At 43.3% G+C, this 14,051-nt stretch overlaps 2 protein-coding genes across 2 annotated transcripts in view; one reads left to right on the forward strand and one right to left on the reverse strand.

The window, feature by feature from the left end:
- The window catches only part of RNF115 (ring finger protein 115), an 84,389-nt gene extending 81,604 nt beyond the window's left edge, over positions 1–2,785 (reverse strand). Inside the window, exon 1 of the mRNA XM_030327782.1 lies at positions 2,442–2,785. Within this exon, the coding sequence (XP_030183642.1) occupies positions 2,442–2,543 (102 nt within the window). The 5' untranslated portion in view covers positions 2,544–2,785. The remainder of the gene's footprint in view (positions 1–2,441) is intronic.
- Positions 2,786–2,878: 93 nt separating this feature from the next.
- POLR3C (RNA polymerase III subunit C) lies at positions 2,879–13,487 on the forward strand. The gene is made up of 15 exons (XM_030327777.1): positions 2,879–3,031; positions 4,077–4,243; positions 4,766–5,021; positions 5,132–5,317; positions 7,000–7,088; positions 7,637–7,741; positions 7,875–7,967; positions 9,861–9,941; positions 10,197–10,248; positions 10,598–10,658; positions 11,099–11,249; positions 11,970–12,071; positions 12,202–12,251; positions 12,668–12,817; positions 13,244–13,487. Exons 2-15 carry the CDS (start codon positions 4,097–4,099, stop codon positions 13,323–13,325), a joined length of 1,605 nt encoding a protein of 534 aa, XP_030183637.1. The 5' UTR covers positions 2,879–3,031; positions 4,077–4,096; the 3' UTR covers positions 13,326–13,487.
- The last annotated feature ends 564 nt before the right edge of the window (positions 13,488–14,051 follow it).

A 14,051-nucleotide genomic window follows, 5' to 3' on the forward strand; every position in this document is an offset into this window, starting at 1 on the left:
TAAAAAACTTTTCAATGTTTTCCTATGTATATGGAAATCAGATTAGTGACTTACCAGTGTTTAAGTTGGTTTTTCAGTAGCAGAGTCAAGTTTGTACTGAATCAGATACTTACTGACCTGATCGTTCTTACAACCAACATGTTCAAGGTGACAGTCTAGGGTTAAGGATATAGAAATAGCCAGGAAACAAGACGAAACTCGCTGGCTCATCTGTGAATCAAAACCATACCCCTGACTACACTGCACCTTTTTCTAAAAATGAATGACAACAATGATTTACTAAGCGTTTCTTCCTTCTTCCTCAATTTACTCTTTTCTACTGCAGTCCAGCTACTCTCCTCAATCTGAATTCTACCAATCCTTCAAAACTCAATCTAAATGCAATCTCAACTATCGCTTCTTCCCTGACTTCACATCACCAACGCTCCCATATTCCCCTTCTCACTGAATTCTAAACCATGAACTATCCATCCTCATTCACCTATGTTGTTACTTTTTTCCATGTTTGTCTGGTCTTTCCAACAAAACTGTGAGGTCCTTAAGGGCAGGAACCATGTATTCCTTGGTACTGCCCCCAGGACTTTCAGCTGAGAAACTAATATGTACACCGGAAGTATTCAGTTATATTTAATTGCACTGGGTTTCAACTTACAAATCGGGTATGACAGAAAATAAATGAGACTAAAAAGTCATCAAACTAAGACTTAAAAAAACACCTACTAAGTCTTTCAAACTATCTCTTTTCAAGAGCACGAAGTGGGGACTTGAGAAGAGAAGAAATTGTGGCAAGTTAGACTGTTTTCTCATGTTTAAAGGCAAACAGCAAACAACACTTAAACATTGGAAGACCCCAATGTTCAACAAGGCATCACATTCAGCCTGTCACTGGTCACACATACCGGCTGAATCCCAGGCTCCCTCTCTGTGGTTAAGAGAGATTTCTGGAGGTTCTGGTGTCTGCTGGCAAAAAGAGAAAAAACAAAAAACAAAAACAAGCAAAAAAAGAAAAAAAAAACAAGGCATCGGCTCTTCTTAGCACTGAAATATGGCAAAAAGTGTGCACACACATACACAACCCAATCAGCAAGCAAAAGTGAAATACCACATAGATGCAACTATGACCCTGGAGTTATAGGGGGTGGGGCAAAAACAGAGGAAAGAAAATGCCATAGAAACCTGAAAAGTGCGAACTTTTAGGTGAAAAGGCTAAATACCCTTTAGGCTCTTAATACCCTTAATTCACTAGACTTCATTTGTTTCTAAGAAATAAGACAAGCAGACATACTTTAGCAGGCTTTCTCACAGACTGCATCGGAGACACTATAAACACGGAGGTGAGTCCTGATGTAGCCACCCTGTCTTAAGGCTGAACCTGGATACTGCCAAGGAAAAGAACGACCATAACTGATTCTAAAGATGGCTGGCCAAGGGCAGAATTACCATTCATCCCTGTGGGTCCCCTTGCAGTAGCTTATAACCCAACCCAAAAGAGCTGGGTTTGAAGGGTTGTAGCCGGCTCGCCTGCTGCAGAAGCACATTCTTTACAACCACAGCACTACCTCTCTAGAGGCTAACAGACAGTCTGGCAGAAAACTGGTGAAAACCAATTTTATGTCAAAGGATGCAGTCCCCAGCATTCTGTCCTGGATCTTTTTATTAAGTAAATAGGCAGGATTGGAGAAGGGGACAAGTAAGGGAGGTGCTGCTATAAGACACGGGCAACAGGACAACCAAATAACCAAGCTGCAACAATATGTCCTGCCTTCTTCCCAAAGCCATTCCCTTCAATAGTGACAGGGAGCACAGGCCGTCTGCAAGTCATTAGCACACTTGTTTTCACTTTCACAAGAACCTTGGAAACCAATGAAGAGCAAATCCCCCCTCACCTCCCCAGAGCTACCTTCCAACCCTCTTTTTCTCTCTGTGCTTGTTTCCTTCCTTCCCTAGGGACAACCGAATAGGGACAATCCTCAGCAATCCGCTATTTGGCTCCACTGGAGAAGGGGGAGGGGGGGATCTGGTTAAAAGTGGAAAAGGCCACAGAGGTAGATGAGAAACAACTGCAGAAAGAGTACCGAGAGGGGGAAAGAGAGGTCATCGTGGGAAGGAGACAAGGTGAAAAAGGGAAAGAAAATTGAAGGAAGAGTTGTCAGAGAACTTGCTAAGACAGACAAAAAAATGGAGGGGAGAGGGTCAAGAGACGAGAGGAAGCGAGGGGCAGGTGGAGCATCCGAGGGGGGAAAGGGCTGGGCGGGAGCTCCGGAGCCGGGGCCGGGACGCCCGGGGTCTGTGACGAGCCACCGGAGAACAGTGAGCAGCGGGTATTTGGGAGACGGGTGTCAGAGGAATCCGGGCTGTGCAGGAAGCTTAAGACCCATTCGGGGACTTCGGGGCGAGGAATCCACGCGGAGGCCCAAGCGCAGAGGGCACGGGGCTCTTACCGGTAGTTTGGGGCTGACCTCGCCCTTGCAAAAGTGGCAGAAAAACCGGTGCGCGGCAACAGCGGCGCCCGCGCCCGCCCCGGCTGCCGAAGCCTCCGCCATCTTTCTCTTCCGCCGCGGCTGTCCGAGAGGGCAGCGGCCCGTCCCTCGTCAGGCCGCTACCTCCCGGCTGCGGTCGCCGCCTCGGCCGCCGCCGCTTCCTCAGGGCGGCCCGCAGCTCCAGCGCCCGCGTCGGTCACGTGAGTCCGCCGGGCCCAGCGAGCCGGCGGCGCGGACAGCGACCCCGCGGCCCGCCTCCCGGCACCAGAGAGGCGCAGGAAGGAGAGTCCGCCCGCCGCGGCCCGCCCGCCGGCTCTTCAGACAGTGGCTTGCAGGTCCTCCAGCCTTCCAGCGAGAATAAAGAAAGAGCGTCACCGGAAACCACTGAAACTCTGGGGTAGAGCGGCACGCGTTGTTTCCCTTTCCCTCCTACTGGTCATCCGCGCGCTGGCGTGCGAGGCCGTGGGCTCCCCCTCTGCCCCGGCGGCCAGCGGGAGCCGCAAGAAGCCACCGTGGGCTACGCGGCGGCATTAGACTGCATTGACCCGGAGGTTAGTGGGCGAAGCGGTCTTGTCTCTGGACCAGGGGACCAAGTCCGGAACGGGAAGCTGCGTGAAGGGGGTGCAGAGTCAGGAGCTGAGCTCCTTGGAAGTCTTTTTCTGAGGATGCTTGCCTGAAGACGTGTGGGTGGGAATACTGAGGCAGAGAGGCAAAGACTTGATCTCTGGGGATTTGGGAGAATAAATGAACAAACCAGTGTTTGGTAGCACTTGGGATAATAAGGAAGTAATCATACTGTATGTAGAGTCAACTATGTCTGTTTCTGTTTGTGTCTACTTTGTCAAGAAGTAGAAATTTCAGAATTAAATACTGCCCTTCAGACAACATATTTCATCTATTTGAAACACCCAGTTGAGAAGTTTTACTTTATTTTTCTAAGTTGTCGTTTCCTTGATGGACTGGGAATGCCATTACCTGTTCACTCCCAGTGGGCTGTGAACAGTGGCCTTAATTCTCCCAAGCAAATGAAGTATAGATAGAATTTAAGGTCTATGACATTGCAATACCATCTACAACAATTTTTGAAGAACATTAGAATCACACATAATCCCATCAAGGTCAATTTGACATATAGTCTTCGAGTCTTGTCTTTTTTTTTTTTTTATGCGCACATATTTCTCTTTTTTTGTTTTTCATAATAATTGAGTTTTCCTCTACATTTTGCTTTGTAACCTGCTTCTTTCACTTAATGAACAATTTTCTATGCTCGTACATAAACTTTGTTTTAAATGGTGGCATAGTATTCCATTGTATGGGTGTGCCATCATTTACTGAATTAACTCCTTATTGTTAGACATTAGGTTGTTTCCAGTATATCAGTATTCTAAGGAGAAGTACAGTGACATCTTTTATTTATTTTCTTGAGACAGAGTATCTAAAACGAAATTATTAGGTTGAAGGTATGCAAGATGTTAATTAAGCCTTTTGATATGTAATGTCAAAATTGCCCCCAGAAAGTACATGAATTTGCACTCAGCAGCTCTGCTTCCAGCATAAAAGAAAAACTTTCCATCATATAGCTTTTTTCCCCCTTAGCTCTGAGACTCCTTGGTACAATGACTCAAGCAGAAATTAAACTTTGTTCTTTGTTGCTGCAAGAGCATTTTGGAGAGATTGTAGAAAAAATAGGAGTCCACCTAATCAGAACTGGCAGCCAGCCATTAAGAGTAATTGCCCACGACACAGGAACATCGCTGGATCAGGTATGTGTAGACAACATTAATTTGCTTTCATTCGTTTACCTACCTTTAAATATTGTTGCTCCTTACCCCACAAAATAGAAAAGGGAGAGAGTCTCCCCTAGGTTCAAAACAGTGTTATTGGTGGGGGCAGGGGGGTGGGAAGAGATATAGGCCTCAAGGTTCTTCTCAAGGTGGCTCATCATGGCTTCTTAGGCAAATCTTTGCTCTTATTATGTCAGACCTCATTTATTCATAATGAGTCTATTAATCTCAGTGCTACCTTTAAAGGAATGAGTACAATGGAAGGAAAGTACATTGTACTTTGAACGATCAGAGGAAATATGAGCATCACAGGGAGAAATCTTGCTGATTTCTTCCATTGACATGTGATTCTTAATCACTGTTCCAGTGGAGGGAAGGAAGAAGCACAGAGGTTCTTAGCCAGCCATCTCCTAATACTTAGTAAATTGTTGGACAAAAATTGGCAACACAAATGAGCTGTGTCTTCAGATCTTTCCTTTCTTTCTTTTGGGTCCCGTCTAGGTCAAAAAAGCCCTTTGTGTGCTCATCCAGCACAACCTGGTGATATATCAAGTGCACAAACGTGGCGTAGTGGAGTATGAAGCCCAGTGCAGCCGAGTGTTGCGAATGCTTAGGTATCCCCGGTACATCTATACTGCCAAAACACTGTACAGTGACACTGGAGAGCTCATTGTTGAGGAGCTGCTGTTGAATGGCAAAATGACAATGTCAGCTGTTGTGAAGAAAGTGGCAGACCGGCTTACAGAGACTATGGAGGGTCAGTACTGTATCCACAGCTGCTAGCAAAAACATAGGTTAGCTGACTGCAGGAGTGGACCCGCAGCTAACTTAGGCCATCTCACCTGCCTCTTTCCTCCTGTTGTACAGATGGCAAGACCATGGACTACTCTGAGGTATCAAACACATTTGTGCGACTAGCAGACACACACTTTGTGCAGCGTTGCCCCTGGGTGCCTGTTACTGAGAATTCAGACCCTGGGCCGCCACCACCTGCCCCCATTCTTGTCATCAGTGAAAAGGACATGTACTTGGTTCCTAAACTGAGCTTGATAGGTAAGGAATTTTGACCCCTAGAACTAACTGTGACATGCCCTAATTGTGGATTCTTCCTCAATGATCACTAAATGAATGAATGACTCCATTGAGCAGTTACCAAGGATTTATTCTGTGGTGTAAAATGATAAACAAGTCCCTGACCTTTTGGGCCTTAAGTCTAATGTAAGAGACTTACATTAATCAAATAACCATACGTTAATCAAATAACCACATAGATATGTAACTAACGGTGTTAAGTATCATGAAGGAAAAGTATGTGGTGTTATGAAAACATATAACGGGACCAGATTTATCAAGGTTTAAAACACATGCTTCTTTAAGAAAGTGGCATTTGAACTACTATTTGAAGCAAAAGTAGGGACTAACCAGTGACGTAACGTACGGAGGGGTACAGAGGACAAACACTGTTAGCAAAAGGAATAGTATGCAGTGAGGGGGAAAAAATAGGTTATTTGAGGAAGTAAAAAATGTGTCAGTGTAGTTAAATCATGGTGAGCAAAGGTAAGAGAACTATGAGATAAGGATAGAAAGGCAGGGAGGCACCTGGGTGGCTTCTGACTCTTGATTTCAGCTCAGGTCATGCTCTCACAGTTGGTAAGATCAAGCCTCACGTCAGGCTCCATGCTGACAGCACAGAGCCTGCTTGGGAGTGGTTCTCTCTCTCTCTCTTTCAAAATACATAAATAAACTTGGGGCGCCTGGGTGGCTCAGTCGGTTGAGTGTCCGACTTTGGCTCAGGTCATGATCTCATGGTTTGTGGGTTCGAGCCCCACGTCGGGCTCTGTGCTGACGGGCTCAGAGCCTGGAGCCTGCTTCCGATTCTGTGTCTCCCTCTCTCTTCCCCTCCCCTGCTCACACTCTGTCTCTCTCTCTCCTTCAAAAATAAATAAACATTAAAAAAATTTTTTAAAAATACATAAATAAACTTAAAAAAAAAAAAAGATAAGCAGGGGCTAGATCGTGCAAGACCTTCTATAGCAACTTTTTTATCCTAAGAGCAAAGAAAAACCACCAAAGGATTTAAAGGAAGTGACGTGACCTTATTTGCATTTTTAAAAGAATTTTCTGCCTGCAGAAAGGATGGGGCAAAAATAAATGTTGACAAACCCATTGAAAAATTATATCTAGAAGGGGTAAAGAGGACAGAAGTACCAAGAATGACATTTGTGTGTCTGACTTGCATATGGGGGAGGAGGATGGTCCCGCTTACTGAAAGGAAGCATTGGAGCAGGAGCAGTTTGAGGGAGAAAGAGTAAGACTTACTTTTGTGACTATATGGAGCCTTCAAATGGCTTCATCATTAAGTTGAATTTCTTTTTTTTTTTATTATTATTATTTTTTAATGTTTATTTTTGAGACAGAGAGAAACAGAGCATGAACGGGGGAGGGTCAGAGAGAGAGGGAGACACAGAATCCGAAGCAGGCTCAAAGCTGTCAGCAAAGAGCCCGATATGGGGCTTGAACCCACAGACCACAAGACCATGACCTGAGCTGAAGTCAGACGCTTAACCGACGGAGCCACCCAGGCACTCCAACTTGAATTTCTTGTAGCTCCTCAGCAATTTTAGCCTAGAGGCAGCTGGAGGTATCTTGGGATGGAGGGACACCTGCTCTTACGTTCAGTGATTTCCTGTCTTCATATGAGATGAGCCTCACTAGTCACCTGTTTTATTTGGCAGGAAAAGGTAAAAGGAGAAGATCATCTGATGAAGATGCTGCTGGGGAGCCGAAGGCCAAAAGACCAAAACATGGCACAGATAACAAAGAGGTAATGGGGCTTCTTGATTAGGAGTCCTCACCCTGATGGGCAGAAAGAGCACAAAGATAACAAGCCCCAAGTGAGTTGACAAGGTCCTTGGTTGAGAAGTAGGAGGATTACGAACTTCATTAAATATTGGCCAGGAATAAACTAGCACTGTGAACTCCCTTGCCGTCCCCTTCTGAGGCTTCACTTCACTTCAGTCATTGGACAGTGGTAACAGCTTATGCCAGAAAAAAGGCTGCCTGTTTTCTCTCTGAAATAAGAGGCAAGGTCATATGCTGAGAGCAGGAAGAGAGGGGTAAATGGGAGACTTAATGAAGAGTTCAGACAGAGAAAGATTAGAGGTGAGTTTAGAGAATCTAAAGTTGGGTATCGTGAGTTTGTCTTGTCAAGGCACTATGCCACATGATTGGATGATTTTTGTCCAGTCCACGTAGTTGCTACTGAATAGGAAAAGAAACAGTGAACAGCTAACTCCAGTTCTTCCCCCGCAAAATTCTTCACCATATTTTCTGTATCGAAATGTTTCTCTTTAATCCTTTTCTCCTCCTCAGCCCATTCCAGATGATGGGATTTATTGGCAGGCCAACCTTGACAGATTCCACCAGCACTTCCGTGACCAAGCCATTGTCAGCGCAGTTGCCAACAGGATGGACCAGGTGATATCTGAGTGGGTGGGACAATGGCCTGGATCAGGAACATTCACTTATTTGCCAGATGTGGCCATTGGCATATAGCCAGAGCCAGCACAGCAGAGTGAATTCTGAATTCCAGTTCACTTTTCAAACCCAGACCAGCAGTGAGATCGTGCGGACTATGCTTCGGATGAGTGAGATTACCACTCCCTCTACTGCTCCCTTCACCCAGCCGTTGTCTTCCAATGAGGTGACTTTCGTGTTCTTGTACTAGTTTTCTGACACACCGTGGGATATTATAATTCTTCTACATAGAGCCTGGGATTAGGTTGAGGTCTGAGCCTTTGAACGAGTTTTTATTGTTTCAGGTAGGACAGGGATTCTCTTCAGATGGTAGTGCTGAAATTATTTGGCCTTGGGGCTCCTGGATAGCTCAGTTGGTTAAGCATCCAACTCTTGATTTCAACTCAGGTCTGATTTCATGGTCATGAGATCAAGCCCTGGCTCTTGCACTGACAGGGCTCAGCACTGACTATGCAGAGCCTGCTTTGGATTCTCACTCTCCCTTTCTCTGCCCTTTCCTTGCTCACTCTCCCTGTCTCTCTCTCTCTCTCTCTCTCTCTCTGTGTCTCGCTCTCTCTCTCCCTTAAAATAAATAAATAAACATTTAAAAAAGAAAGAAAGAGGGACGCCTGAGTGGCTCAGTTGGTTAAGCATCCGACTTTGGCTCAGGTCATGATCTCATAGTTCATGAGTTCAAGCCCCACATCAGGCTCTGTGCTGACAGCTCAGAGCCTGGAGGCTGCTTCGGATTCTGTGTCTCCCTCTGTCTGACCCTCTGCCACTTGCACTCTGTCTCTCGCTCTGTCTCAAAAATAAACATTAAAAAAAAAAATTTTTTTTTAAAGAAAAAAATATTTGGTCTCTAGGGATCTAGCCTTTAAAAACCTAAACCATTACCTTGGTCAAAGTACAAGCTATTCCTAATTGTTCTTAGACTCCACTATTTGGAATCTGAGAACCTTTGTTGGTGCTCAAACATTATTTGGTCCCTTACATTTGTTTTGTTGAGTATATTCATTTTGTGTATTTTAGATTTGGTTTTTGGTTTTTTTTTTTAATTTTTTTTTCAACGTTTTTTATTTATTTTTGGGACAGAGAGAGACAGAGCATGAACGGGGGAGGGGCAGAGAGAGAGGGAGACACAGAATCGGAAACAGGCTCCAGGCTCCGAGCCATCAGCCCAGAGCCTGACGCGGGACTCGAACTCACGGACCGCGAGATCGTGACCTGGCTGAAGTCGGACACTTAACCGACTGCGCCACCCAGGCGCCCCTCAGATTTGTTTTTAATATATGTCTTTCTTAAAACATGAAAAACTTAATGTATCAAATAACATATTTAATTTCATAACAATATGTACCCATATTAAATATAATTATATTTTCATTTTATATTAAAATTTTTTGAACTTGTTACATAACAAAGATTTCAGGGTTTTTTCTTTTGACAAAAATTATTATGTGACCTATATTCAGACAGCATAGAAATGCATAATTTTTTTTAAGTTGTAGCCCCCCCTAAACTTTTAGGAATGATGGACATGTTCTATATCTTATTGTGGGTATAATTGTCAACACTCATCAAACTGAACCTCTAAGATCTGGACTTGTTACTATGTGTAACAATACCTCAGTTTAAATATATAGTTTTGTATGATCCCAGCCCCAGGGATTCCTGTTAATAGTTGGTACTTATCTTTACTGTCACATTTATGTGGATATACATATATATATATTTAGCAAAAAAAATAGGATTTTACTTTACATACTCTTCTAAAGTTGCTTTTTTCATATGACAGTATATCTAAGCCACCTTTTTCATGTCTGTATATTTAAACCTGTCTCATTTTTCATAATGGCAGTATCATATTCCACTTAGTAGCCATGCTGTACTTTATTTTAATCAGTTGCTTATTATTGTGCATTTGGATTGTTTCTAGTTTTTTACTCTTACAAACAATGCTGCTATACATTTGGACATATTTATACTTCTGATACCTAAAATTAAAACATCTTTATCTCAGTAATGTCAGCAATTCTAAGTTCCCAAACCCATTTTCACCATCTCTTTTGCTCCATAGATCTTTAGATCCCTGCCTGTTGGCTATAACATCTCTAAACAAGTTCTCGATCAGTATCTCACTCTACTGGCAGACGATCCAGTAAGTCTGAATTTGCTTTCTTTCTTTCTGGTTTTTTTGTTTGTTTGTTTCTTTTTTCTGCTATGTTTACAATTTATTTCTGCCACTGAAACCTGGTATCCTGTGGGAGCCTCATTTTCTACCTGGCCAGCTCAGACAGATAGGAGGGCTACCTGCTGCAGAGTCTTGGCCAGATTTGCTCCTTTGGAAACAGAATCACTGGACTTTCCATTCAGTTAACACACACTCTCTCTCTCTCTCTTTTTTTTTTAATAGCTAGAGTTTGTTGGAAAGTCTGGCGACAGTGGTGGAGGAATGTATGTCATCAGTATCCTTACCAGTTATTTCCTTACTGTTGGCCAACCTGAACTATGAAACAGAATAGTGACTTATGAAAGAAGAGACTGGATAATATTCAGTATACTAAATAATTCAGAAAACCGAACTACTACATTAGATGATAAAGAAGTAAAAAGGACTTTTAAATAACCAAATTTTAGTTCCGCAAAACCGACTTAAATCCTAGTAAATGAAGGTATTGAAATACTTTCATACTATAAGTGAGACCAATGTGAAAGATAAAATTGCATTTAAATTTTAACTGAGAGACTTAGGAATAAAACTAAGATCCCAGTGACCAGGCCAGAACGTTACTGACCTTAATCCTCTATGTGAAGACCTGCATAAAGCTCTAGGATCCCTAGCCACGGCCACTCTGGAGTCTGTCGTACAGGAGAGGTAAGGAGATCACCCTGCTCAGGGTTGGGGTCTGACACTTCCTTTCCACACTCCATTTGAATAAGCAATTTGATCATTCTGTAAGCAAGCAATGTAGATACATCTCGGTGCATCTTGCCCCATTTTTCCACTGGACTGTTACAGATCCCACCCACTACTACTCTTCACCCTAAATATCCTCCTGCTTAATTCCCAGTGATGCCAATTAACCAGACTTCCTAAAGCCTTTCCTTACAAATGCAGGAACTGAGGTATTCACGGGAGTCAGCAGTGTGGTCAGCAGTACCGTCACCAGTCTGGAGTTGTGAGAGAACTCCCTGACCACTGCTCCTCTCTCTGGCCCTGGCCCCACACATGGAAACAGAGCAGCCGCCATTTGTGACTCGGAGCTAAAACTTACCTATGTTGGTATGCCATTTGCTCTCTTTATTCCTTTCCAGATTTGGGTCTCGCTGTGCCAGAATATTCCGTCTAGTTTTGCAAAAGAAACACCTGGAGCAGAAACAGGTAGAAGACTTTGCAATGATTCCAGCAAAGGAGGCAAAGGATATGCTTTATAAGATGCTCTCAGAAAATTTCATATCACTCCAGGTAACCAGTGGCATAATGGTCACCAACCAGTGGAGCTGGCCTAGGGTGAAAGAAACTTCTGAGGCAAACATCCTGAGCCCCAAGCAAACTCTCTGTCCAGCTGTGAGATGGAAAAAAAAAAAAAAAAAAGATTAACCAAGACATAGTAAGAACTTGAAAAAGAATTGGGGAGCCTTAAGTGGCCTAGTTGAAAAGAGGCACAGCCAAGAAATCACTCCAGAATCACCCTTTATTCCTCAGCTCTTAGTCCCTGCGATTTGTTCTTTCTTCAGGCATTAAGTTTATTATAGATTAAATTTCTCAGCAGCATCTTCTGGGTCTTCACTATGTGCAGAGCCATGTAGTATACCCTATGACGAAACAGAATCTCAATTCTGCCCCTGATTCAGTTATATTGAGCAAAGTACCTACCGTCATTTTTTCTCATCCTTAATGTGATGGATGGTGGTAATAAAAATAATGTGGTTTAGCTTAAAGATCAAATACAATCAGTAAGCATTAGTTGCCTTCTCTTTCTTCCCCACTGAGGATGCCAACAATCATATAGACAAATCTCTTCATGTGGCCGATTTTGCCATAAACCCAGATGCTGAATGACTGGAGAAGAGAAGAGTATAAGTGAAAGAAAGGGCTGAGTAGCTCTGGATGGGACAGGCGTTTACTCTGCCAGTTCTAAAGAAGAGTCTGATTTCTCTTTTCTGTCTTTCTGTGGACAAATAGGAAATTCCCAAAACGCCAGACCATGCCCCATCCAGGACCTTCTATTTATATACTGTGAACATCCTGTCAGCTGCCCGAATGTTGCTGCACAGGTGCTACAAGGTAACTGCTTCTGGACCTTCTCCCCATTCCTTCCACTGGACAAGTCTCACCCTCATGCCCCCTTTATCTATTTTACTTGAGCTACTTAAATAGAACCATGTGCATTTCTGTGTTTCTTCTCTCCCCTCAGAGCATAGCCAACTTAATAGAAAGGAGACAGTTTGAAACCAAAGAGAACAAGTAAGTAGCATTTTCAATTGAGTAACTACATTTTTCAAGGTCAAAGTCTTGAAGGGAAATTTCCTGTAGAAATAGAAACCAAAAGAGACAATAACCAGTCTAGTCGCATTGAAATATTGTCTTGGGTTGACATAAATCATACATTAGTTTAAACTGCTCTAATATACCCCCAGTAAAATAATTTGGCAGATTAAATTTATGAGAAACGTACAAACTGTCATTAAACAGATGAGAGGCAGTAAGAGTTTGAGGAGTGAAGTCGTATATTTAGTTAAATTTGTAAAAACTGTGGTTAGTGGGTGACAGTATCTATTTGATCAGGAACGTGGGAGATGGGGGAGTTCTGCCATAAGGCTAACAGGTAAGAGAATCTCCAAGGCTAGGGGATATACCTCAGAGTTGTGTTTGTCTGACAGGCGTCTGCTGGAAAAGTCACAGAGGGTAGAAGCCATCATTGCATCTATGCAGGCTACAGGTGCAGAGGACGCACAGCTACAAGAAATAGAGGAAATGATCACAGCCCCTGAACGCCAGCAGTTAGAAACCCTGAAGCGTAATGTCAACAAGTAAGTATCATAAAGTTCATACCTATGTTTCAAAATACCTTTCAGAAAAATCCACCTTGATACCCTGCTACCACTCCAACTTCACCCAAGCAATCCTAAACTCACTATCTTCCTCCCCAGATCAACTGGCAGAATTTAATCCACCTGTTTTCCTAAGCTAAGAACTCTGAAAGCATCTTCAGCTTCTTCTCCCTTACCACACTCTTATTCACCAAGTCTGTTGATTTAAGCTCAGTAGTGTGCCTCAATCTGGCCTTTCATCTTGGTCCTCATGCAGGCCTCCATCACTTATTTTCTAGACCTTTGCCGTCACCTCTGCCTTCAAACTATGTCTTAAAGTGCCTTCAAGTCCATTTTCCATGGCCTCCGATCTTAAATATGCTCATGAATGTTCAGTCTGGAAAACGCTTTCCCTTTTTCACTCAGGTTGGATGCCAGTGAAATCCAAGTGGATGAAACCATCTTCCTGCTGGAGTCATATATTGAGAGCACCATGAAGAGACAATGACCTGGAAAAAGAGCCTTCCTCAAAAAGTCTGAGGAGATTGGAATGAAAAATAAAGGCAGTGCCTGATGCATTCTTTACAGTGGAATATGTTGCAGATTCTTATACTGGAATGCCCTCTCCATCCCTCCTGCCTAGAATACACCAGAAATTTTTTTAAAGTTTGCTGAAACTGTCTTAGCCCCATCACTGTATTCTCCCTTCATCAGATTTTGACAGAGGAAAGGACCTTAAATCAACTAGAGTAATCATCTATCAGATGCATCATTTCTCACCAGGAAATCAGCCGCGCCTGTGTTTGAACATCCCTAGCAGTGGAAGAAACTTTTTCCTGAGTAGTTCATTCCATTCTCAAATTACCCCTGTTCTCTATTTTGTTAAATTGTAATCTTACATACACACAAACACACACACACACAGTAGGCAATGAGCCAGCAGGTGGATTGGCCCCAGCATTCACAGCAGAATCTACAGTTTGCCATCTCCAAGCTTCTAGCACATCTGAAACTGTGTGTAAGACACAGCACAATGCCTGGCATATGGTAAACACTCAAGAAGTCATTGCCTTCGTCTTCTCCATGGTTTCTTTTTTTTTTTTAAATTTTTTTTTTCAACGTTTATTTATTTTTGGGACAGAGAGAGACAGAGCATGAATGGGGGAGGGGCAGAGAGAGAGGGAGACACAGAATCGGAAACAGGCTCCAGGCTCCGAGCCATCAGCCCAGAGCC

Source organism: Lynx canadensis, chromosome C1 (genome assembly GCF_007474595.2).
Source record: "Lynx canadensis isolate LIC74 chromosome C1, mLynCan4.pri.v2, whole genome shotgun sequence".
In the NCBI taxonomy this organism is placed as follows: domain Eukaryota; kingdom Metazoa; phylum Chordata; class Mammalia; order Carnivora; family Felidae; genus Lynx; species Lynx canadensis.